The sequence below is a fragment of the Furipterus horrens genome, unplaced genomic scaffold (genome assembly GCF_987537825.1).
Source record: "Furipterus horrens unplaced genomic scaffold, mFurHor1.1.pri manual_scaffold_6, whole genome shotgun sequence".
NCBI lineage: Eukaryota > Metazoa > Chordata > Mammalia > Chiroptera > Furipteridae > Furipterus > Furipterus horrens.
The window spans coordinates 44,217,663-44,243,049 of record NW_028327176.1 but is presented as its reverse complement, the minus strand read 5'-3'; the positions used below and the strand labels follow the sequence as shown (position 1 = coordinate 44,243,049).

General features: G+C 37.2%; 2 protein-coding genes across 7 annotated transcripts in view; one reads left to right on the top strand and one right to left on the bottom strand.

Moving 5' to 3' along the window:
• Nucleotides 1–2,252: 2,252 nt before the first annotated feature.
• Nucleotides 2,253–20,896, bottom strand: MDH1 (malate dehydrogenase 1). The gene is made up of 9 exons (XM_090281378.1): nucleotides 20,801–20,896; nucleotides 14,070–14,168; nucleotides 13,198–13,294; nucleotides 10,634–10,809; nucleotides 8,719–8,841; nucleotides 4,529–4,705; nucleotides 3,906–4,019; nucleotides 3,309–3,398; nucleotides 2,253–2,588 (listed from the first exon to the last, which is right to left on the bottom strand). The coding sequence occupies exons 1-9, from the start codon at nucleotides 20,801–20,803 to the stop codon at nucleotides 2,463–2,465; spliced, it is 1,005 nt and encodes a 334-aa protein (XP_090137504.1). The 5' UTR covers nucleotides 20,804–20,896; the 3' UTR covers nucleotides 2,253–2,462.
• Nucleotides 20,897–21,480: 584 nt separating this feature from the next.
• WDPCP (WD repeat containing planar cell polarity effector) overlaps nucleotides 21,481–25,387 on the top strand; it is a 348,783-nt gene continuing 344,876 nt past the window's right edge. For 4 of the 6 annotated variants that reach the window (XM_090281373.1, XM_090281371.1, XM_090281372.1 and 1 more), the window contains exon 1: nucleotides 21,560–21,616. The gene's annotated coding sequence lies outside the window, so the exon portion shown is untranslated. Of the gene's footprint in view, nucleotides 21,617–25,387 lie in introns of all 6 variants that reach the window. The other 2 variants (XM_090281375.1, XM_090281376.1) reach the window with 1 other exon arrangement.

Here is a 25,387-nt window from a genome sequence, read left to right as displayed (position 1 = left end):
CCTTATTTCCCTTGCCTTAGGAGATATATCAGTGAAAATGTTGCCACGTGGGATATCATAATTTTAAGTGTGTTGTTTATAGTATGTTAAGTGAAAATAGAACTCAGTAATGTATCTGGGACTAACACAGTGCTTTGCACTGACTAATTTCTCTGTTGAATAAATGAAGAGGGGAACATTGACTCTGAGAGATTTTATTTTGGAAATTCCCTAGTTCAAGCTTGAGAATATTATCAAAAAGGCAGTTGCCACTGTGAATCAGGTAACATGAATTCAGCTCTATACTGAAATAAGGAAGCTTATTCTCAGGGCCATAAAATAAGAAACATGACTGGAAAATCATGCAGACATAAATCATGTGCAGAACCCAGGTTTAATGCTCTCTCCCTTTCAGCATAAATAGAGCTCCTCTAAGCTTCGTTAGACATCAGTAAGGCCGAATGGGTGAGCTGAGAGAGTAATGGTGCTCTGCCCAGACCCCATTTAGCACCCACATTCCTACCACCTTAAGTTTTCTTTTGCTTCCCCAAGTCATCACCTGAGGTTCTCTTCTGGAAGATTGAGCCTGGGCTGCTACAGGCTGCTTTGCTGGCAGTGGTAGCACAGAGTGGGACATGTCTGGATATACCACCCCACCCTTTCCCCTGACTTGATCAGGCTGGAGCCATGTTGGCTGGAGGGACCATTGCTTGGCTTCCTTTTCTCTGTCCCAGTTCTTCCCTCTTCCTTAAGAGATTTTCTCTGGGAGTATTGCCCTCCTGTCACATGTGCTCAAGTTCTGGAAACCTCCTCTTAAGGTCTACTTTTGGAGCAGATCATGCTTCTCCCTCAGCCTTCTAGGCTCCTTTATGGCAGGTTTCAAACAGCAGGGAAGAGCTGCTTATATAACTGATACATATTCAAATTCCTTTATATATACAAAAAATTAATCTCATGTGAAATTTTACTTTTAATGTACCTAACAGGAGTTACAAAAGCACTTTTCACTTGTTTTTTTCTACATATGAAATACATGTAGAAAAGTCTGTTTTTTTTCCATATGATGGCTCTAGTAGTGCTTAGTTGTCTTTAACTTTGAGACAATTTTTTTAGGTTGTATTGTGACAACAGTCGTATCAGTATGAATTTAAAAAACATCAAAATTGGTGAATTTTTGTGCAACCATTTTAATATTGAAGATGGAAGATCTGCAACTTTTTTGGTATTATGCTTTACTTCAAAAAAGGTAAAAATGCAACTGAAACACACAAAAAATGATATGTGTAGTGTATGGAGAAGCTACTATGACAGAATGTGTCAGAAGTGGTTTGCTAAAGTTTGTTGGTACTATTGACATTTTGGCCAAATAATTCTTTGCTGTGGGGCTGTCTTATGCATTGGAAGATATTTAGCAGCACCGCTGACCTCTACCCACTAGAAGCCAATAGCAGAAGACACTAGACATACTCAAAATATCCAAATCAATAGATATTTGTGAAAATGAAAAATGTCTTTTATTTTACGAAAAAAACTAAATGGACTTTTAGCCAACCCAATAATGCAGGTAATTTTAAATAACATCTAACCAAGTATTTGAGCACCCATGAAGCCCTATAAATTAGGCCTTGAGAGATTTCTGATATTGTCTATTATGCACAATGAGTTAAGTACAAGGATGAAAGGATAAACAACTCTTGTCCTCATTAATTTTGGGGAAAGACTATTTTTTTTTTTTTTTTAAACAACTCTATTCTTCTAGTAATAAGCTTAGGTTGAGAATAGTCTGGCTAGCATAAATTCCTGTGGCATTTACCGGTTATAAAATTTAAATGATTCCTCATCTGCTTCAAAGGAATACCTAAAGGGAAGACTTACTACCTTTTTTTTCTATTATGAGGATGATTATTCTAATTCCATACAATAGCATTAAACTATTAACACAGTATTATCTGCAACCTATTTAACAGCTACTGTTAAAATCAAATTATCCACAAAGCATGAACTAAACTTTAGGATTTAAAAAATAGTAGGTGTTAACCTAATAAAGGTAATGTTTAAAAATATATTCTGGAGTAAATTGATGCATTGTCAAAGGTGGATTTTCCTATTCTATTTAAATATAAGAGAATTATGCCTTCCCTTGTGACATTTTCCATCTCATTGCCTTTCTCTGGTTTAAAAAAGTCACACCCCCTTCTGTAGGCTAGGAAACATGCAAGTTTGTTTCCTGAATAGAAACAAAATATTAGCTAAAAATTAGAGTCTAAGTCACCTTCACTTGAATATATATTTTATTTAGAATGCAACACTAAGAGCATGATGATGAACCGTCACAAATTTGTACCGAGAAGCACACAATCATTAAAATGTGCTGTGTTTCATAAGTGATTTAAGTATAGTATTATTATTTGATACTAGAGTCAAAGACGACATTTAGATTCTTCAGCTTTGGGGTATTTAGTAACTTCAAAATGACTGTCTAGTCACGGGGAGGAAAGAAATTCAAACGCAGTTGTTTTTTCTTCTGTTAGTTCCTTTGCAGTAAGCTCCATCTTCTCACGTGAGAAATCATTAATAGGCAGACCTTCAACAATCTTCCATGTCTTATTCTGTTTGAAAATAATTGCAAATAAGAGATTTACAACTGAATTAGAATTGATTCTCTAGCAAGCAGTTTAATTTGAACTTCAATATAGAGACTATCTGTTTTAAAGTCTGATTCTAAAGAAGCAAATCAAAACCCAGATCTTAATGGATAATTTTAAATTTATTTTTTAAAAATACATTTTTAAAATTAAATTTACTGGGGTTACATTTGTTAATAGCATCATATAGGCTTCAAGTGTAGATTTCGATGATACATGATCTGTATATTGCATTGTGTGCCCACCACCCAAAGTCAAATCATCTTCTGTCACCATATATTTGGCCCCCTTTACCCTTTACTAATTTTGATACAAACTCAACACTTTAATTTAACTTACTGAATCTAGAAAAAAATCTTTAAATGAGAATTAGCAAAAAAAAAAGAATAATTTTATAATAAAGAGCAACAATACTGAGAACTATTGCTTCACTTAGAAGATACTATTTATAGGTATCTGATTAGAGGCATAACAAAATCTATCTAGTGGGACAAGTTAGATCTTGCTTTCCAGATTAATTTCAATCTTTCAATGACCTGAAGTGCTTTACATGATTTTAAAGCTGAGAAAAATGTCTAATTTAGTAAAGAAACAACTTTCTAGACTAAATTATGCCATTATTAATAAAAATATACAACTACTCTTCCAGTAGGGGACAGAGGAAATAACTCTAAAGTATCTTACCTTGATTGTAACAGGGAATGAGTAGAGCAGATCATTGGGAACACCATAGGAGTTGCCATCAGAGATAATGCCCATGGACACAAACTCTCCCTGAAAATAACAGTTTTTAACATGGTGCTTAAGAACTAGTTTATATAACCAACAGACATGTGAACTAACAAAATTAAAATAGGTGACACGTTCTTACTATGCGCATAATTTCATTACTATATAAGGAACCATCACCAGGCACTTCTATGGGTATTATCTCATTCCATTCTTCCAATCCACTTGTGAAGTAGGCCACAGAAACAAAATCCTCCTTTTATAAATGATGAAACTATGGCCCAATATAGGCTTTAAGATGAAAAATGCCACCCCTACCATGTGTGCTAGGTGCTTTTTATATGCATCACCCCATTTAACCCTCACCACCATGTTAAGAGGATGAGACAGCTCAGAAAGGTTAGGTAACCTTCCCAAGGTCACCCAGCTAGTAGGCAGCTGAGCCAGGATGGGAACCTAACCTGCCTGACTGCTAAGGCTATGTTCTTTTTACATTACAGTATCAGAGGACAAAAGTAAAAGAGTGGCCTGTGCAAATCACTGAGTCCTTACCTCTGGGGTTCCAAACCAGATGTCTCTGATGTGGTCACAGATGGCTTTTGCAGCAGACATTGCGCTGGACAGTTTTCGAGCCTTGATGACAGCAGCGCCACGCTGCTGCACAGTCTGGGTGGGGGTAGGTAGAGACAACTGTGTTACTTGGATCATAATTGCTGCATTTTCATCAATTCCAAACTGACCCTGGGGTGAAAGGCTGCAACCATGGCTTAATGTGTCCCTCCTAAAACCAGGAAACTACCCAATGTTGGCCTTACTAACCCATTTCAGTTACAAGTAGCAGTTTTTTAAGAAAAAAGAAATTTACAAGTCTCCACAGAAAGTCCAATATATCATACAAAGAAATGGAGCTCTGTATAAAGATAACTAGACCCCCCCCCCTTTTTCTAGTTTTTTCCCACTTTAACAATCAATCCTGACTACCACACAACAGCTTAGATCAGAGTGGGCTTAGTATGACCCCAAAATAAAGTATGTAGTTATCAGACAACTGTCAAAGACCTGCTCTCCTTGTGTCCTTCCTCCCCTACCTCTGGAGAACAATCGGATCAGTAATGGGTGCCTTTCTCAAGAGCTCTTTATGCCCAGCTATTAAGGAGCTCCCAGATTTTACTTACTGTGATGAATTCTCCCTTGAGCCAGCTGTCATCTTTCACAGCTTCATAAACGCCAACTTCCTTTCCTTGCAGTTTCACCTTGGCATGGTTGACATCTGGATACTGAGTTGAGGAATGGTTTCCCCAGATAATGACATTCTTTACATCATCAGAAGTCACACCAAGCTTAAGAGCAATCTAGTTAAATAAAAAACAAATACATTATGTAGACACATACTTTTCATTTCAAAATATGACCTATTTAAGAATAGAGAACATCATACAGTTTGTTGTTAACTTATTAATATAGTGGGTCTATCAAATATAAAACACCAAGCAAGAGGTTAATATTGCTTGAATATGTAAATGTGACTCTTGGTTTGTTGTTCTTACTTACTTGGAGATGTTGCCTCAGCACTTCTGAGCAATTAGGTATTTAGGTACTTTCTCTACACTTTGGTGAAATTTTAATTATATATCATATATAAACTGGGTAATTTTCAAATAATCCTAAACAGGTAATTTTAGAGTTGGAAGGAAGGGACTCAGATGAGCAAAGTTTGACTGCCCTCATTTTACAGACTAGCAAACTGAAGAAAACAGTTTAAAATAACATATGTAATACTAAAATTATACCAGATGTAACACTCTCTAGTTATAGTTTCAGAAAGCACTTTAGGATCCTGTAGGCCTTGTGGTCACATGAGCATCAGTTATGTTATATAGTATAGGGGTCACAGAAAGGGTCAGAAAGTTATGTTTTGAAAGATTTAAATAAAATAAAATCACTGTCTTTTGTGATTTGCCTGATAAGGTAATGTGCAGAAAAAAACATTATGGCTAGTTATATGTGTAATTTGTTTCTAATCAGACAGAATTTATGATGAACCAGAAAATGTTTCAAAAAAGAATTTTTAAAAAAAATTTATTGATTTTAGAGAGAGAGGGGAACAGAGAGAGCGAAACATTGTTTGTTGTCCTATTTATTTATGCATTCATTGGTTCCTTCTTGTATATGCCCTGACTGGAGATTGGCTTATGGAGACGATGCTCTAACCAACTGAATTACCCAGCCAGGGCCTTGAAAAAGAATTTTGAAAAGCTGATGTGTTAGGAGTTCTTTTGTGGGTTATGGAACAGTTTTGTGTTTTGACTATTGTGTTTATGGTAATCTATATATATGATTAAATGTCACAGAATTGTTCTTAAACTGCAGCAATCTGAGTAACTCTACTTAGCAGTGATGTACCTAGTCTAATGCTCTCGAGTTATGTACGATGGAATCACTGAGGAAAGCCCATAATGGGTACATGGGATTCTCTACTATTTTTGCAACTTCTTCTGAGTCTGTAATTATTCCAAACTAAAAAAATTAAAATCAAACAAAAAAATTACTTCCAATCTAAACCCTGCTTCATCTAGAGTTCTGCAAGTATTAACTACAAAATCAGTCTTCACAAATTAGACAGATGGCTGGTTTCAGGGTACCCAGCTACTGACCTGCTTAGTGGTTGGGGTAGAGTGCTACATTGTGCAATGAGTACCATTTTCTGTGTGCGCCACAACCTGAAAGGACTTGGGAAGAACTGTCCTTATTTATATTTAGCTGGCATTGTAGAGAGAAAAGGAACATTTATACCTAGGGCAAGTAACCCAAGATGCACATTACCAAGAACTCAGAACATTTTGCCGAATGTCAGCTTTAGTTGCTCTTAAGTATAGTAAAGACACACTCTTAGGCCTCCCCTCATCACAGAGCTCTTCCTACTTCCTTTGTCCTGTTGCCTGCCCACCTCCTCTTGTTCTTTGGATCTCTTGATCTAATCTACTTATGTCTGGACAGCAAAAGTCAGTACTTTGCAAATATAGTTTCTGAATGTCATTCATGTCAGAGTTTAAATGAACATGTATCCAGGATAGTAGTTTCTTGCTCCCTTAGACACTTCCATGTCTCTAATACAAACCTATTAAATGCTTTTTCACTAATTCTCCAGTCCTAGCAATCTTCTTCCCCTGATACCAGTTAACTGATTTCGTTGCCAAACTGCTTTGTCAGCAGACACATATGCAATTCTGGTTTGCAAATACACAGGCGAGTTCTGAAGGTGATAAACAATAGCTAGGTAGTGAAGTCCTCTGAATTCCAAAACAAATTATATAAGCCTAATAACCATTCATGTAAGAAAAATTCATCTTTGGGTTTCTTATTTTTTTTCACTGGATTAAGGAAGAAGCTGTTCCTTCAAAAACTTCCTAAAAGCTGTCACTGTACCAGACGGGCATGCTGAACATGTACCAAATATTCAAGTTCAATGACATAGCTTCGTATTCCCTCTTTCCTCATTTAGACTTTCACCCCTACAAGAAAAACTCTTTCAGGTACTGGAACAAACTGTTACTTAGTAGTACCTCTGGAAGCAGAATCTTCCAATGCCTGCTTCTACCAAGGTCTCAGGTGAAACAGCAAAGATGAAAGTTCACTGGTGTTGTCATTTTACCTTCCCCTTGCAACGAAATTAAGTAAACACCTGGCAATCCAAAATCTACAACTGCAAATATTTATATCTTTTCCTTAACTGTTAAATAGTACGTGTTGTATCATACCCAAGTTAGAGGCCATACCATTCATCTGTACCAGTTTCTATAGTACCCAAATCTTCTGCCTCTATAGTCATTCAAACAAATTCCCATTCCTTCCTAGCCACCAGACTCTAGCTAAATAATAAGGAAAAAAGACCCAGTCCACAGCCTTAATCTTCTCAGGAATAATATGCAATTTAAGTTTGTTATTCAAAGACCTTTTAAGTTAACTGGAATATTTAAGGAGATACTTCTGAGGTATAGCTCTTCTCAACTCTTGGATATATCCCTTTTAATAATAACAGCAGCCAACCTTCATTGAGTTTTACAATGTGACAGGCACCATGATAAGATCTTAACATAGATCTTATCTCATTTAATCTACCTAACTAGTTTGAGGTAGATACAATTATCCCATTTTATAAACCGGATACACTTTCTCAAGATCAGTTGATTTAGGTTACTTGATCCCACATTAAGAATACACACAAGGGTTTGGACTTAGGCAAATCTAGGTAGCACCATCATTTACTAGCTGTATGTTTTTAAGCAGGTTCCCTGACCTTCCCAGACTTTAGGTTTCTTATCTGTAAAACAGTGATAATAATGGGCATCTCATATAATTACTTTAAGAATTAAATGGTAAATTATATGTAAAGCACTCAGCTCACAGTAGAAGCTTAATGAATGTAAATTATCTTCTCCTTCACTGGGTACTCCAAAGCTGAAAGATTATCAAATCTCAGTGTACAGCAGAGCTCACATTATCTTTTGGTAAAAATAGTTCTCTTAAAACTAAACAAAGCTGTCTCCTCTAGAAGAGAAAGGACTAAACTCGTAGACCTCTCTAGTGGTGATGACCTGTGGATAAGGAGGGATGGCCGGAAAAATCACTAGGGAAAAGAAAAGAGGTTATGTTTCAGAACTAGAACTTGGTCACGGCTTCCAAGGGCACCAGGATCATCTAGATCTGAGAAAGCCTAGGAAACTATTACAGAAGAGTGGCATGGCCTTTAATTTTTTTAACAAGTTAAGGTTAATACTCTGGTCACCAACCCCTTGACATATTTATCTAAGGTAAGAATCCTTGACAATAATTAAAACTTAGCTACTAAACAGTGAAAAGTAGGGAATTTTATGGAAATATATAGAATGACATAAAATTTAAAAGAATATAAAATTAACAATTAAAAAAATCTTGATTCTGATAGCTGTAGGAAAAGAAAGCAGAACCACACAAAACACGTAAAGCTGAAATCTTTCATTTTATAATCTCCTATATGTATATTTGACAAAAATAAACTCAATTATGTACCTTCATGTGAATTATCTATACTGGTGAATACCTTTTAACCACTGTCATAACAGGACATCAGCAACCACCATTTAATTATCGTTAGCAAATGAAGTATACTTGAGAAAATTAAGTAGGAAGTTCAGCTCTGGTCCTTATATGACTAGATTTAAAAACTCCCTAACAAATTGGAATAGCTTCCTACTAATTGGAATAGCTTCCTACTAAACAACAACAACAAAAGCACAACTAAGATTCAGCTACTTTAAAAGTGAGGAAAAAGAAAAGATTTTATAAAGTTGAACGTTCACGAAACTTGAAAAGGCATCTTTCTTACCTGAGCTTTAGCTCGGTTGTGATCCAAACGAGTCAAGCAACTGAAATTCTCCTTAGGAATGGATGGTGCCGACTTACAGGCTGTCAGACAGTTGGTATTAGCTGGGTTTCCCACCACGATAACCTAGGAAACCCACCACAGCAGAGGTATAGACCATATAATACTTAACTGTCTTAGAATACAACTGACAAATGTATAACATCTAGGCTTTGTATCAAGCTTGTGTCAGCTAAATATGCAGTTATCATTCTAAATAGTTTCTATTCTCTCTTCTATAAACTTTTCCCCTCTTGTTAGGGTTTGCTGTGTCTACTGAAAACATTTCTTTAATAAAACCACCATTATGTAAATAAGTCACTTTTCAGGTAGTGCTGCCCAGGACTTAAAGTATGTCTTTCTATTTTGTTTTGTGCCAAAACGGAAAGAGAACATCTATCTTCCCGACACACACACACACACACACACACACACACAAACAAGTAATCTAAGGCTCTGTCTCTGAGTTGATTCATCGATAAAATTTTCCTTCTTATAAAAATAGTTCAAGAAAGAAATTCTACTCAAGCATTTTACTTTAGGACAATGATTTGTAGTGTTTCTCAATCTTGCCTAATTTTAAGAATTCACTGAGATATTTGCCAAAATACAGACTACCAGGTCCCTTACAAGGTCCCAACCATTCCATACCTACTGAATTAATTTTTAGAAGAAAGCATTTTAGCCCCCCCTTTTTTTTTAATCAGGGAAGTATGGGATACATTGGATTATAATACAGTCTAGAAAAATGTATACATACTTTCAAGTTTTAAAAATCTTTAATAAAATAATTTAAAAAAACTGTGAAATAATATCAGACTTACAAAAAACTTACAAGGATATTACAAACTCCCACATCCCCCTGACCCAGATTCTCTAAGTTGCTCCATTTCTCTCCCTCTCTCTATACTCCCTGTCTATCCTCTCCCTCAGTCTTTTATTTTTGGCCCACTTGAGAGTAAGCTGCAGACATGATATCTAATGCCCCAAGTACTCCATTCAGTGTGTATTTCCCAAAAAGGGACTGGTGGTGAAGGGGCGATTACTGTGCAGATGATTACAGTGCAAAGAGTACTACAACTACATTTTTAATAAGAGACCTGTGGATTAATACTCAACTTATTTCTATATTATTCTCTGTAAAAGTTAATTATTTAAAATGAAATCCACAGAAAGCAAACATTCAGATGTTTATGAAGTATTGTAACAAAATATTATAACTGGCAACAATCTTATAAAATTTCTTTTACCTTTCTTTGAAGTCAGGATACAGAGGAAGAAGTGTATCAAAATCAACAAAACCTCGGACTGGCAAACTTTCTGCTGTGACAACTAAGTTCTAGTTTGGTGATATTTAATTGGTAAAAGGAAACTTTATTGCAATATCAAGACAAATTTAGGAACTAAAATAGCCTGAAAGTCATACTGACTTAACTCCTCAGGAGATAAGCATATCACTGTATTGAGAAATTCTGAGTATTTACAAGCCCCCATCTCCTACTGCTAAGAACACAGCTTATAGCTACCTCCTTCCACAATCATGCACAAATCCAGATGTCTGGACAAATATTTCCACACAGCTAAAAGATACCAGGAAGCTCTGTGCCCTATGGGTTTACAAATTAATATTAAACTTCCAGGTAATAGTAAAAGGCAAAATATTTTCGAGCACCTCTGAATACAGAGTTCTACACTATAAGAGGAAAACCCAGAAAGGGAGAGCTTATCAAGCAAAACTATGTATCTGTATTTACTGACTACTGCACAGAACTGAGCAGGGGGCGGGGAGGCAAATTATTTTGTTTTCACTTAAATGTTGAAAGCAGAAGTTTCAAATGCTGATAATGAAAACCCCATAAAGTACTACTGAATTGGTCACCTTAACTGACTTCTTGGCATATTTCTCCAAGGCTGCACCCTGGCATTTGAAGATATTCACATTTGCTTTGAGTAAATCCTTCCTTTCCATGCCATCCCTTCTTGGCATGGAGCCCACAAGAACGGCCACATCCAGGTCTTTGAAGGCAACCTCTTCTTTATCTGTTGTGATGACATCTGCAAACAACATGGCAATAAATATGCAGAGATACTTAAACAACAATGTCTGAGGATTCTTTTTCATATTGAATCTATTAACTCCTTCACTTTCTAGCAAATGTTAACAGTTACATATCACATTGATAAAAGTCTTAGGGGCCTGAGAAAGACAAATTATGAGTTCAACAATAACAGAAATGTCAATATATTTATTCTGCTTTTCCTATTTCAATAATTATCTCAATTTCAACAATTCTATGCCTTTTATCTTTCATAATCAGATAGGATGGAAAGGTATAATATGATAAACATCAAGGCAACATGTTATTTAGGCTAATAACCACAGATAACACAAAAGAGAAATTAATTCACCTAACCTTTAAGTTACAATTACTTTAAGTATTTAAGTAATTAAAAGTCCATGACCAGAGTTATAGACTGAAAGTTTGTATCCCCCACAAAATTTATCCTTAATATCATGGTATTAAGAGGTGGGGCCTTTGGTAGGTGATTAGGTCACCAAGGTAAAGCCATCTTGAGTGGGATTAGTGCCCTTAAGGCTGCTTCATCGCTTTCACCATGTGAGGATATGGTGAGAAGATGGCCATCTATGAACCAAGAATTGGGCTCTCACCAGACACCCAATCTGCTGGCTCTATGATCTCTGACTTCCCAGCTTCCAGAACTGTGAGAAATAAGCTTCTGCTGTTTATAAACTACTCACTCTATGGTATTTCTGTTGAAGTAATTCTCAAGAACTAAGACAACCAGGATGGGCATACATTTTTAAATCAGTGACCTGTCATAGTCAGGCTGCTATAAGCCCCCAAATAGGTACATGTAGGAAGACCAATTGGAGAAAAAGAAATTTCATCTTATTCCCAGCCACACATTCTTAGCTGACCAAGGACAAGCTGCCTGTAACCTGGACAGAAGAAACACATCAAAGAGAATATAAATGGGAAAAATTAATGAAGGAAGTTGATTTGCAAATTTTGGTGAAGCGAGGGAGCCAGCTGAATAGCTGTGCATCCAAATGATTTAGATGGCAGTATCCCTCTTAGTAAATGTTTACTGAATATATATTGAGTTGGCCAAAAAGTTTGTTTAGTTTTACTGTAAGACGGCTCTAATGATGCTTAATTGTCTTTAACTTCATTTCAAACAATTTTGTTAGATTGTGTTGTGACAGCTGTCATATCAGCATGCATTTAAAAATACTTAGGAAAAGTGGTGAATTTCTTTTACTATAGAAGATGGAAGCAAATAGGCATGTTTTTTGGCATTATTATTTCAAGAAAGGTAAAAACACAACTGAAGCGCAAAAAAAAGAAAAGATTTGTGCAGTGTATGCAGAAGGTGCTGTGACTCATCAAATGTGTCAGAAGTGGTTAGTAAAGTTCTGTGTTAGATATTTCTTGCTGGACAATGCTCCACAGTTGGGTAGACCAGCTGAATTTGACAGCAGTCAAATTGAGACATGAATTGAGAACAATCAACATTATACTGTGTGGGAGATAGCCGATATGCTCAAAATATCCAAATCAATAAAGTTATTGGTAAAAATGAAAAATGTGTCTTTTATTCTACAGATAAAACCATACGAACTTTTTGGTCAACCCTATACATGAATTCTGAGCATGGTTTCTCTTTGGTATACATTTTGTTCTGTACCAACTTCTAGGAGAGTATTATTAATTAAATCTTCATCAAAAGAAAAAGATCAAGATAAAGGTATAGCTACATAAAAATACTCAAGTTAGTTTACAACTTGACCTAATCTTTTAATAAGCCTTTCAATCAAATTTAAGATTCCTGCCTTATACTTAAGTAATAGTTCAATGATTCTCAACAGCTCTTCTCAGAACTCTGGCAGGCTTTTTCAAACTATGTAGTATATGATTAGGAAAATTTACACTATATCTCAACCAGACAGCAGATGGGATGGGGCCATCTATATATGAGGGACCAACCTATTTCCACCTTCAGGGCAGCATGTGGCTCTGGAAGACATCATTTACAGTTAAAAAGTTCTTCATTATAGGATGCTACTATTACTATTTAAATAGACTTTAAATAAAAACACAGTGTAGACAATCTCAGGTGCACAACCCTATGCAAAACTATACTTAATTAGTAAAACATTATATATAAGCATGTTTGGTAAAAGCATAGTTACTTTACACTGGCTATTCCTTGCTTTTACCCTTATTTATTCTTGGCATATAATTACTTTTATTTATTTTTGGTATAGTACAGCTTACCAAGTAGTTGTAGTTCAAGAAACAAAAACAAACTACTTTTATGAAATAATTTCTAATGGTTAGGCTAACAAAAATCTGAAATCTATTTTCGAAAGGCATTAAGTACTATAAAAATCCCTCTCCCCTCTACTCTCTAACGTACCTTTCAGGAGGGGAAGGGCGCAATCTTGCAGTTCCATTAGGACACCGTCCAGGACACCCATCATGGGAGTGATATCCAATAGCACAAGAATTATAGGCTGCCAAATAAATACCAAGGACAGCATCTGTCAGTGTAGGTTATGTCATTTAGTCACAAAAAAAGTCCTTTTAAAAAGTTGCTTATTTGGTGTGTATAATTCCCATTATTCAAAATAATTTTAGTTCAAGTATCTAATATGGTACTTTTAGAAAAAAGAATGCTATAAAATCAGCAATAGCTGCTACCAGACACAGTAAGATAAGTCACTATTACTGAATCTTAAAGGAGTAAGTGGGATATCAAATTGAAGTTACATGGCTCCTATAGCCATATATCTGATTTGAGTTCTTAGCTTTTCATGGAAAGCTAAGATAAGTGCAGTATTTGGGGTAAAGGAAGAATCTGATATCCATGGATGAAGAGAATGAATAAATACTTTAGAAAAGAATTTTAATGTACATTAATCAGACCTGCTGGAATAGAGGGTGTCTGATTCAAACTGAGAAGATTTACCTGTTTGGGGTCTAAAGACCATTTACAAACAATAAAGTGCTGATTCAGGAACTTTCTCTCCCACATTACTCTCCCTAACAGTTCCTGTCAATAGCGAATACCTTCCACTGACTGACACCTGCTGGCTGCACCAAATCAGCTAAATACAGGATTTGCAAAGCGTTTTTAATGCCTGGAGGGGCGCCTCCATTTATAGCAGTGTGCCTAGTACATTTATTGGGATTACCCATTCCTTCGCCATTAAAAAATTTCTTTGCAACTAAATACAGGGTTTTACCGACAATATTCTTATTTTAAACTTTATAGACAGTTACCCTTACCTGGTCTTTACCAAAGACAGATCCATTTCCAATACTGTACAACAGTGAATATGCAATTTGACCAGCTGCTCCAGTTACAAGGACTCTAATTGGTTCAGGCTGTAATGACAGAGACCATTTAACATTTTATTAAAAAGTGCTATTTTACCCTAAAGATATTCAGGAGTATCTCTATATTAAGACAACATACCTTAAAAGTTAACGTAAAATTTTAAAGTCTCTTTGTGTGTGGCTTAGTAGAAAACTAACTTATCCCAGACTTGTCCCAGTAAATACAGTATGTACAAATTAGCAAAGCAACTTCTATGTGGTATTATTTAACTTTTACAGTTACAATGGATTTACTTACCTAATCTCATTCATCTTTTAAAGGATATTTTATCACTAAAATAGGCCTAACAATGTGATGTACATTATGACACAAACCCTGGCAGCCAGTAGAATTTTACAAATCCTCTTATGCAAATTCCACGCCCCTCCCCCCCCATCTGCTCAACAGAATCTTTTGCACCAGGAAGAGGACAGTGCTTAGATTTTTCCAATTACAATAAGTCTGGAAGTTTTAATAAAATTATGAATCATGATTCAACAACTTGGAGGAGGAAACATAAGCCTTTACTTATTTTTAAATGGTAGTTTTTAAAAAAGATTTTATTTATTTTTAGAGAGGCGAAGGAAGAAAAACACTGATGTGCAAGGGAAACATTGATCTGTTGCCTCTTGCAGTCCCCCACTGGGGACCTGGCCTGCAACCCAGGCATGTTTCCTGACTGGGAATTGAACTGGTGACCATAATGAGATGTTTTACACCTTCAGAATAGTTATCATCAAAATAAATCAACAAACAAGTCCTGGTGAGCACATGGAGAAAGGGGAACGCTTTTCCCCGTTGGTGGGAATACGGACTGGTGTAGCTACTGTGGAAAGCAGTGTAGAGATACCTCAAAAAGTTAAAAATGGAACTGCCTTACGACCTAGCGATCCCACTTCTGGGAACATACCTGAAGGAACTCAGAACACTAATGTGAAAAAATATAAGCACCCCTATGTTCATTGCAGCCTTATTTACAATTGCCAAGATATGGACACAGCCCAAGTGACAATCAATATGGGACATTTTATACACTTGGAATACTACTCGGCCGTAAAAAAAAAAAAAAAAAAAAAAAAAGAAAAGAAAAGAAAATTTTACCCTTTGTGACAGCACAGATGGACTGGGAGAACATTGTTAAGTGAAATAAGCCAGAGAAAGACAAATACCATATAATTTCACTCATATGTAGAATCTAATGAACAAACTGAACTAACAAGGAAAACTGGGACAGACTCATAGATGGAGATCAGGATGACAGCTAGTGGGGGGAGGGGTTAGGGGAGGAGAGATTGAGCAAAAAAGAAAAAGGACTCATGGACATGGACAACAGTGTGGTGATTGCTGTGGGGATGGGGTTATAAGCGGACTAAATGGTAATGTAAAAAAAAATACAATAAAGATTAAAAAAAAAAAAGGGAGGGAGGGAGGTAAGTACAAAGTACATACTAGTTTTCATAGAGTGAAGTTGCCTTATTGATCTCAACAGACCCTTAACAAAATAGGGATGTGTACAAAAATAACTAGTATCAAAGTGACAACCTTGAGTCATGAAAATAAAAGTTAAGCTCAGAGAATTGAAAAGAACTATTTCTATTAAAAAGAGCTAAACAAAACTGGAAACTTAATGGGTAAGTTCAATTAGATGGAAAATAAAATCAATGTGTACTATTCCTTTGACGGTGCTGGGTAAATAAATGGACTTCCTCTGTGTCACCTCTATCACTACCTGCATGAGAAGTGGCCTAATGAATTGACCAGGATAGAAGAATTTGATTTTTTAATATTGGATTGGCCAAAAGGTCCATGTTTTTTTCTGTAAAATAAGACATATTTTTCATTTTCACCAATAACTTTATGATTTGAATATTCTGAGTATTGTTGGCTATCTCCCACTTTTGGCTTCTAGTGGGTAGAGGCCAGGAGTGCTGCTAAATGTCTCCCAAAGCATAAGACAGCCCCACAGCAAAAAGTTATTTGGCCAAAATGTCAGTAGTATCAAGAAACTTTCCCAAACCACCTTTGACACATTCGATCAGTTATAGCACCTTCTCCATAAGCCACATAACTCTACTTTTGCATTTCAGTTGTTTTTACCTTTCTTGAAATAATAAAGCATAATATGCTGAAAATAGTGTATATTCTTCCATCTTCAATATTAAAATGGTTGCACAAAAATTCACCAATTTTGATTTTTTTTTTTTTTTTGAAATTGTATGCTGATCTGATAGCTGTTGCGATACAATCTAACAAAATCATTTCGTACAGAAAAAACATAACGGACTTTTTGGCCAACCCAATATTTAGAATTTGCTTTTCCAGAGGAGGGATGGAAGGAGACTATCACCTTCAAGGGTCATTTTAACCTTCCAACCCTGACCTCTGAAGGTCAGGAGCACTTTGCAGTTTGGTACCCGAAAAAGTCAAAGGAAAAAATATCTCAGGAAATAAGTGCCAATTTGTAGAGAAATGAATCTGACTGTAGCAGACTATGTGTGCAATTTCTTCCTCAAAGATATGACCAGGGTGGGAGTGGAAAGAAGAAATTATGAAGAGAGTTTCTCCCTGACTTTGAGTTTCTTCCCCATTCATTTCTCTAAATATACAATATGATAGTTCCCCAAATAAACTAATTTTAGTACAATGCATAGTTATATTCCCCAAAAGGCTTTAGGTTTATAAAGAACACTTAAGTTATTATATATGGTTGCTTTCTATCATATGGCTTTACATGTTTTTAATTTTGTCATTTCTCCATTTCCTTGGAGTAGATGAGAAAAAGGGGATAGAGGAAATTACTTTCTCCTCTTTAGAATGCAAACTCTTTAATGACAGGGGTTTTGTCTATTTTTACTTATTGTTGTATTCCAACTGCCTAGAACAGTTCCCTACATTGTTAGAACTCAAATAATTATTGAAGGAATACCTGGATCTAGTAAAACTACCACCAAAAACTTGGAATTGTAAAAAGAATTGTTTGGAAACAAACCTAACATACTTCAAAAATTTGTTTAAAATATTTTATTAATATATACTTTGGATTTGCAACAACATGGATGGAACTAGAGAGAATTATGCTTAGTGAAATAAGCCAGGCAATGAAAGAAAAATACCTTATGATATCACCTGATACAGGAGACTAAGGAACAACACAAACAAACGAACAAAATTGAACAAGGAACAGAATAACAGTTATCCGGGGGGGGGGGGGGCGGAGAGAAGGAGGATAAGTAGGGGAAGAGTCTAGTCAAACAACATGTATAAATGACACATGGAATGACTGTGGGAGAAGGGGTGGGCTGGGTGGGGGGGAGCAATAGGGGAAAAAATGGGACAATTGTAATAGAAAAACAATTACACACACACACGCACACACACTTTGGACACTAAAGTATTGAGAAAATTGGAAACTTAATGACCATCATAATTCCTGCTATACTTAGCAAAATTATTTTATGTCACTAGTTTCAATGATATAGTCTTATAAATCAATGGATGAACTGTTATCTTACTTCATTCATTAAGCAATATTCCATTCACTGAACCTCTACTATGTATCTGGTACTATATTTTAGGCCAGAGGGCCAGAGAGGCAGTAGATTGTAGTAAAGATATGGCCTCTAGAGCCAGACTTCTGCATTCATATCCTGACTCCACAACTCATCAGGTGTATTGTATGTTTCTGGGCAAGTTACTTAACTTCTCTGTATTCAGTTTCCCTACAGGAAAATGGAGATAACAGCAGCTACCTAACAAATAAGGTAGCTGTTTAAGGACTGAGAGAGTTAACATACAAAGAATTAAGAACAGTGTGTAGCAAGCACTATAATTATAGCTCTGTCACCGCAGAATTGTCCTCTAAGGATTCTTATAGCCTGTGGTTTTCTATTTACATGTCTGTTACTTTCCATTAGACTGTGAACCCCACCTCCAAACACACACCAGTTCAGTTCAGACTGTGACCTGAGAGCAGTTCACCTTCAACTCAAATTTGCAATCCTCATAGTGTTCAACAAGTATGCTGACTGAATGAAAATATGAAAACGATAAACACATGCTACTTCAATGTAAAGCAAGCTGGGTTAAGAAATGGAGGGGAAAGTGAATTATCACTTTCCCTAAAGCTTAACTTCCCAGAAAGTCAGGTAGATGGTTATAACAGAATGCAATTTTAGGCATTAATTTTAGCTACTAAAAATGTGTTCACAGTATTACAGTCCTTAGTGAAGGGTCTATGGCCAACTAATGAGCAGCTGCTAATCTACCTCAGCAGTTTCCTTCTTCTGTATCTTTGAGCAAATTATTTTCACAGGCAGGTAATTCCATCTTGTTAAGAGCAGCATGAAGCCTAGTTAGTGTCTGAATGTTTGATGATGAAAAGGGAAAGAACTAACTGCGTATTTGGTTCTTTCTGCTCTTTGGAACATTGCAGATGAAAAGCAGGAGGGTGGGAGTTTCCTGCTGACTTTCACAATGTTACAGTGTGAAGACAGGTTACTATTCTTTGCTTCGATATCTGGGCATTCTGCCAAGATCCAAAGAAGAAATGTCTTTGCTCTTGGCAGGGCACTAATGACCTTCTTACAGATGCAGGCTGTCTTGCACATGCGATCAAGTCTCAGTTATAAAGCCTGAATTTAAGTGTTCCTTCAGTTAGTCTACAGAGACTCATGTATTCTTTTTTCCCCTAATTTATACGTTTCTGTAATATAAAAGACAAACCGTATTGTCCAGATTCCTTCATATAGTTTATTCTTGCTGTCACTCCCTACAGAAGGACATAAGCAAAGAATTCCCTTTTAAAAGATTGTTTTGAATAGTTTACTAGAAGATGGCTCTTTTCTAACTCAGTGATTGTTCATATGTTCTTTTGAGGAGGCAGAGATTTTGAGACATGTGAGAATTTGCTGTCAGTTTTGGCATACTCACAGGAGGACTGGTCCTCAAAAAGGTCTCTGTGTTACCTGGTTCTCAGTGACCTTCCAGGGGTAAGGCCTGGCTTGATCTACTGTGCAGAAAATGAACACAAGAATGGGGGCCCAGGATCTCTCTGTGACCTTGGGAAAATCATTTGACCTCACCAGGCTATGTTTTAAGATTAGGAAAAATAATTTCCAAATTCCCTTCCCATTCTAGAATTCCAATATTCTAAATTGCACGGAATAAAGCTATGAGGTAATACAAACATTGACAACATATTTTAGTTTATATTTGCAGAATGAGCTTGCTTCCTCATCCAGAACGTCAGCTACTAAAAATATTATTTTTGTAATGACTTAATAAGTGCCTGTATGACACAATATAGTAAAATAAGTGTTGTGTGACCTTGAGCAAATCACATTCTCTTAGGGTTTCAATAAACTCAATTTTAAGATATGAAGTGGGGAGATTTATCAAAATGATCTTTAAAAGGTCCCATCAGTTATAAAATTATAAAGTCTGCAGTTCTCTGATAATAAGTGCCACTGCTTTCATGCTACGATTAGGTCAGCAATCACTGAAACCATCATTTAAATGATTAAATATGATATCTGATGAAATCAATAAGAAATCTAGGTTTAATTGAGAATTAGTAATTGTCCCCACTGGCTCCCTTAAAGGTAGATGGAGCAATCCCCTCGCCTTTGTTCAGGTTCTGGAAAACTTCCAATCTAATCAAATATTTTCCCACACTCCCCACCCATTTTGGTATTTTATGCAGGACAAATAATCTCAACTATAAATACAAGTACAGAGCAATTTTTCAGTCTGATGTCAAATGTCACCTTCAAACAGGGGGTGGATCATTCCTACGTCAGAGTTCCCTCACCATCCCCCTTTTCTGCTTTCAGCAGAGACAAGATGTGGTAATCTAGATATCCAGATCATCATGGCAAGATGGTTACATTGTGTAATATTTAAAAGTAGTGGGGAGCGGGATGGGTGGAGGTGGATGAGGGTATAAAGGAGATAAATGGGTATGGAAAAGTACAGTAAACTATTAAAAATGAAATAAAAATTACAGTAGCGGTTCTAGCTTTCCAAACATACAGATCAGTGAAGACTATATACACTAGTTATTTGACTGCTGATGTTATCATTGCAACACGTCCTGGTATTACAAAAGTTGGACGAACGGGTTTTAATTGGCATTAAATTAGATAGGGCTGAAAAGCACGTCTCCCGAAAACGTAGATCGTGATCTGGTGCACCTAGTAAAAACTATCTTTACAGTCGAGGGCCTTCTGCTTTCAATGGCTTTGTGACAAAAGCCCTTAAAAAGACTGTGGGCATAAGAGGAGAAAGAAAGGTTAGGAGCGCCCCCCACCCCCACCCCCGCAATATCAAACCCCATATCGTGTTTTGGATAAAATCCACAGATTCCTATTTTTGTACCTCAGCCATGCAGCATGACTGAGATCACGCCTTTCAAAAAATACAGCTATCTCTAGAGTCCTAAGAACCCCTCTCTCAAGGTGGAAATCAACCCCTCCCCAATTACAGTCACTGCGCCAGTCCCCAAAAAATAAGTCGGGGCTTTCCAAAGGGCGAGAAGGGCAGTGTCTTGCAGATCGCTCCCCTTAAAGTCCTTCAAGCGCAAGGAACCCCACGTAAGGCAGAGAAAGCCAGAGGTGGGCAGCATCTAGGGGCCCACACTCACCATGATTGGAAACTGCGCGGACAATTTCGGCACCTGCAAAATGAGCCTCTAAGTCAGGTCACCTCTACGCAGAACCGACTGGGGGAGGGCGCGCGCTGTTTGAGAGAAAAGGCTCCGCTCCCGACCGCGGCGCCCTCTGGGAACTGTAGTTTATGTTTCCTTGCTTCTAGCGCAATATCCAACTCATTTTCTTCTACGGTTGAACTACACTTCCCGAGGTCAGAGAGTCTTCTCACGCCCTTCTCTCTGCGCTGCTCGCCGATTGAAAAGTAGTCCCGGAAGGCGAGTCGCTGTGATTGGAGAACGAAGATAATCAGATGGTTTGGACTCAGGAGGAAAGGCGTACTGGATGGCACCCAGCAAATCTAGGGAGTAGAGTCAGACCCTTTAGCTACATCATCCACCCGTGCGCAACTGAGACTTTATCCTTCCCCAAGGGTAAACTTGGGAGGTAAAGAGACCTTCCGCTGCGTACAGCCCGCTCGACCCGGAAACAAAATCTTTTAAAAACCTATTCTTACTCTGGAGAGGCGGGAGGAATTGACGTGCCAGGCAGACTGGACGGCTTCTCCTGTTGCTAAGCAACGAGGCGGGAGAGCAAGCGCAAGTAGAGGCGGCTGTAGGGATACCTGAGGAACCAGTGGCTGCAGCTCCTCCGAGACTCAAAAGGCCGAGTGAGTGCGCCGCGCCCTCCCGGGTCCTCCTTCCCTAGCCAGGGGATCCTCCACCCCACGTTGTGTCCGGTGGCGAGGTGAGAGGTTTGCGGGGACGCCCCTTTGTGGAGGCCGAGGACGGACGTCTCCATTCCAGAGGCAGGTGAGCCCGGGCGGGAGGGCAGGGGTTTTCTTTTAAACTTTAGGGCCCGGGATGCAGTTGTGCGCCGTCCGGCGTAGCCTTTATCTACTCAGGTGCTGATACACTGGGCGGGTGCCCGCGAGCCTCGCATGCCTTTTCCGCGCTTTGCTGCGGCAACAGTGTTCTGAAGGGTCCCCTCCCCGCTGTAACATGCAGCTCTTTTGAAGTTAAGTGGAAAACATTGAGCGCCTGTTTTGTGGGAGGTGAGTCATTCCGTGGCTGGAGCTCATGGTCCACGGACCTAACTTTCTCCAAGTCCTTTGTGAATGTTGACAATTTCGCCCATTCTCTTTTGGAAACTGGATGTTCCTTAAACCACCTTGATCTTTAAATTATGTCACACCCGCACTTCTAAGGAAAGGGTGTCAGCTGAATGGGAGACACTGATTGCTTCAGGCACTTTCAGCTGGTAAAACAACTTAAGGGGTTTTCATTTATAATTAATGCTGCCCAAGATAATTTTTGTGCTCTCTGAAACCCTGCTTTTTTATGGATATTGAAAGGAAGATGTGATGCTCTAGAATAGTATATATGTAATGAATATGAATGAAATATATATACTAATAACATTGGTATAACTTATGGTTTTGTTTTTGTTAATAATTGGTAAATGAATGCCAAATGGTATCTTTCAGTTTTTTGCTCTTCTGTCTTGGAGGGTTTGCTATTGTGGGAAAGAAATATAACACCTTACTTTTCAACTTGATCTATCAATAGCATTTATCATAGCTGAAGGACTCTCCTCCTTGGATCACTCTATTTACTTGGCTCTCAGACAACATTTCTGGTTTTCCTCTTATGTCACTACTTGTCCCTTCCCAGTGTTCCTTGCCAAGTTCTTTTTCACTTCTGATCTCTTTAACATTGGAGTGCCAGTAGGCTTTTGTGTACACATAAGTGATCTATTTCATGAGTTGCATGGTTTCAAATGCCACTTCTATGTCAGAAAACTCCCAACATGCAAACATACGTTCTTTAAATTTCTGATATTTGTTTTAAGGCTCTAGAACTGTGTTGTCTAAGACTGTAACCTCTGGTCACATATGGCTATTTAAATTTAAATTAATTAAAAATAAATAGAATTAAAAATCCAACTGCTGTGTCATACTAGCTACAGTTCAAGTACTCAATAACCACATGGGACAAAATATGGAATACTCATCATCACAGAAAGTTGTGTTGCACAGCTGCTAAAATTTAGTGGAAGCAGAGCATCAACCAGAGCAGTATCAGCTGCAACATATCTTTGCTGGGGCATTTCTTTTGCCATTGTGTTCCTATAGCTGTTTGTGATACTGATTACGAAAGAAAGGATACTGTCAGAGGAAAGAAAGAAACCCAATTCTTGTCTTAACCATTGTCTTCTCATTGTGGAAGAACACACATTAACATTCTCCATGTGTCTATTTAAATGAATGTTTACAAACATTACATTATCCTGAATCTTGAACCAGACAGCATCAGCAAGCCCAGGTCTTCAGGAGGGGTCGAGAAAGATGAGTCACTCCGGCAGTAACACTGACCAACATTTGTCTGCTGCTGTTTATTATTCTGGAATACCGATGTCCTTGCCATGTTATAAGAAGATGGAAGAGCATGTGCCATACGTAGAGGCTTAAAATAGCATTACCTGTTCAGACCCTACCAATGATGGGGTTAGTAGACAGAGGAATCCATTTGGCAAGTCTGTATATTTTAATGTGTATAACAGGTCTATTTTCATATGTGCTTTTTATGAATTTTCATAATTTAATTGGAAATACTTGTTTTCTTTATTATGAGTTCTATTAAATGTCTTGCTGGGTTTATAATTTATAATATTTTCAGTTTGGAATAAACAAACGTGTTTTGTAAATCAAATTTCACAATAATTGTCATTTTTAAGCAATGAGAAAGAAGAGAGATATTATTGGAGAGGTACCTAAGAGGACTTAAAATGTATTGGTGGATAGAGAAAACATTGGGTATTGATTTTATTATTTGTTCAAATGTACCTACCACCCAGCTTAACAAAGAATATTACCAATGCCTTTTGAGAGATAATGTACCAGTATACACACACATGCATATATATATTCACTCTTGTCAGTATTGATATATTTTGTAATCATAAAAAGGAAGTAATAGGAGTTATTAAATGATAATAAATCAATGCTTTCTCCTATTCCCTACTAAATAGAAATTATTAAAACTTGTTTTATGTCACTGCTTGTGGCTTTACATGTAAAAAATACTGCTCCATATGCACAAATATATCTATTTTCTCATAAATGTGTCCAAACACAGATATAATTATGACTATTGTTTTTTAAAAAATTAAGGCATTGAAAGACCCTGAAATGGATCAATTTGGTTTCATAAGAAATGGGGAAGAGTAGGAAGAGCTAGACCTTAACAGTAATAAATATAGCTGGAGCAGGGACAGGGGAGTAGGGGAGAAAAGAAAGCAATTGAGTTTGTGAAGAACTAACGCACTGAACTGAATGTTAAAAGGGAGGGAAAACATATCACCAAATATATTCATTTGCATTATATGTCTTTAGCCAACCTACTTGCTGTTGCTCACACGTGTCCTTCAGTTTTTTTCTTTTTGCCTCCATATTTTATTTGTGCTTTTCCTTCAACTGGAATCTCATTCTCTGTTTCTGCCTATTAAAATCCATTTCACTAGGTTCTCTCCAAGCCTTTAAGTTTTTCCTTTTTCTTAACTCGTTAGTGCAGAATTTCTGACATACACAAAATGAAGAGATAGTATAATTTTCTAAGTTCATCATCCAGCTTCAACAATTATTAACTTTTTGCCAATCTTTGAAAATATATTTCCCTCCTTCTCTTCCTCTCCAACATTTTCAAACATCCAGGGTACAGACAATACCCTTTATTGTAGTTCGAGTTCAGTTAAGAGACACAACTATATTACTAGTAACTTGAAAATTGAATATGATGAATTGTTAACCAGAATAAGGGAAGGGGTGGTTAACTACTGAATGGAATAAAAAAACTCTTAAGTCTGAGTCCAGGAAGCAGCAGGTGCAGAGTAGTTTCTACTTTTAGGATGGGGAAGCAAGATCCCATGGGAGAGAGCTCTTCTTCCCAAAACTTGGACTCAGACCTCTTCAGAAAGGGCATGTCTACCATGGCTACATGGTCTGCAGAAGTGCCCACTGTCAGGGGGGATACTGGGACAGGAGGCCACAGCTGGAAATTGTCTCCTCAGCAAGGCTCTTGGGGTCTCATGTTGTATAATAATAATAGTGGAGACCAGAATCCAGAAGGGACGTGTCTTGCTGCTGCTGTTACCTTATTGCCCTCTCTTAAGTTGGCAAAAGAGAAATATTTAGAGTCTAGGTCCAGAGTCACAAAGCAGGACATAGAAAGGTAGATTTGGATCTGAGATGATAAATTGATAACAAGCACACCCATATGCCCACCAACTAATTTCTACAATTGTTAAGCATTTTGCCATATTTACTTTATCATGTATCTATACATTTATACACCCCATGAAATCTTTTTTGAATCCTCAGCCTGATGATTATGCTTTGTTTTAAATTTTGGATTTCAAAATTATCTACAAAACTAATTTTTGGTGGACAATGAAATCACTACAGTGTTTCCCTCTAGAGCTGGTAGTTGGTGTGTGGACTGGGAATAGGCATGAGGAAACTTTTTGGGTGACAATAATGTTCTGTGCCTTGATAGGAGTTTGGGTTACAGAGGCATAGCATTTGT

Bases quoted from the DNA above. Each gene is read 5' to 3' on its own strand.
- MDH1 (XM_090281378.1), bottom strand. The intron at 13,295-14,069 runs GTAAGGGTAACT...TTTATTTGGCAG, and splicing joins CTGTCTTTGGTAAAGACCAG to CCTATAATTCTTGTGCTATT. The intron at 8,842-10,633 runs GTGACCAATTCA...TGGGTTTCCTAG, and splicing joins ATGCCAAGAAGTCAGTTAAG to GTTATCGTGGTGGGAAACCC.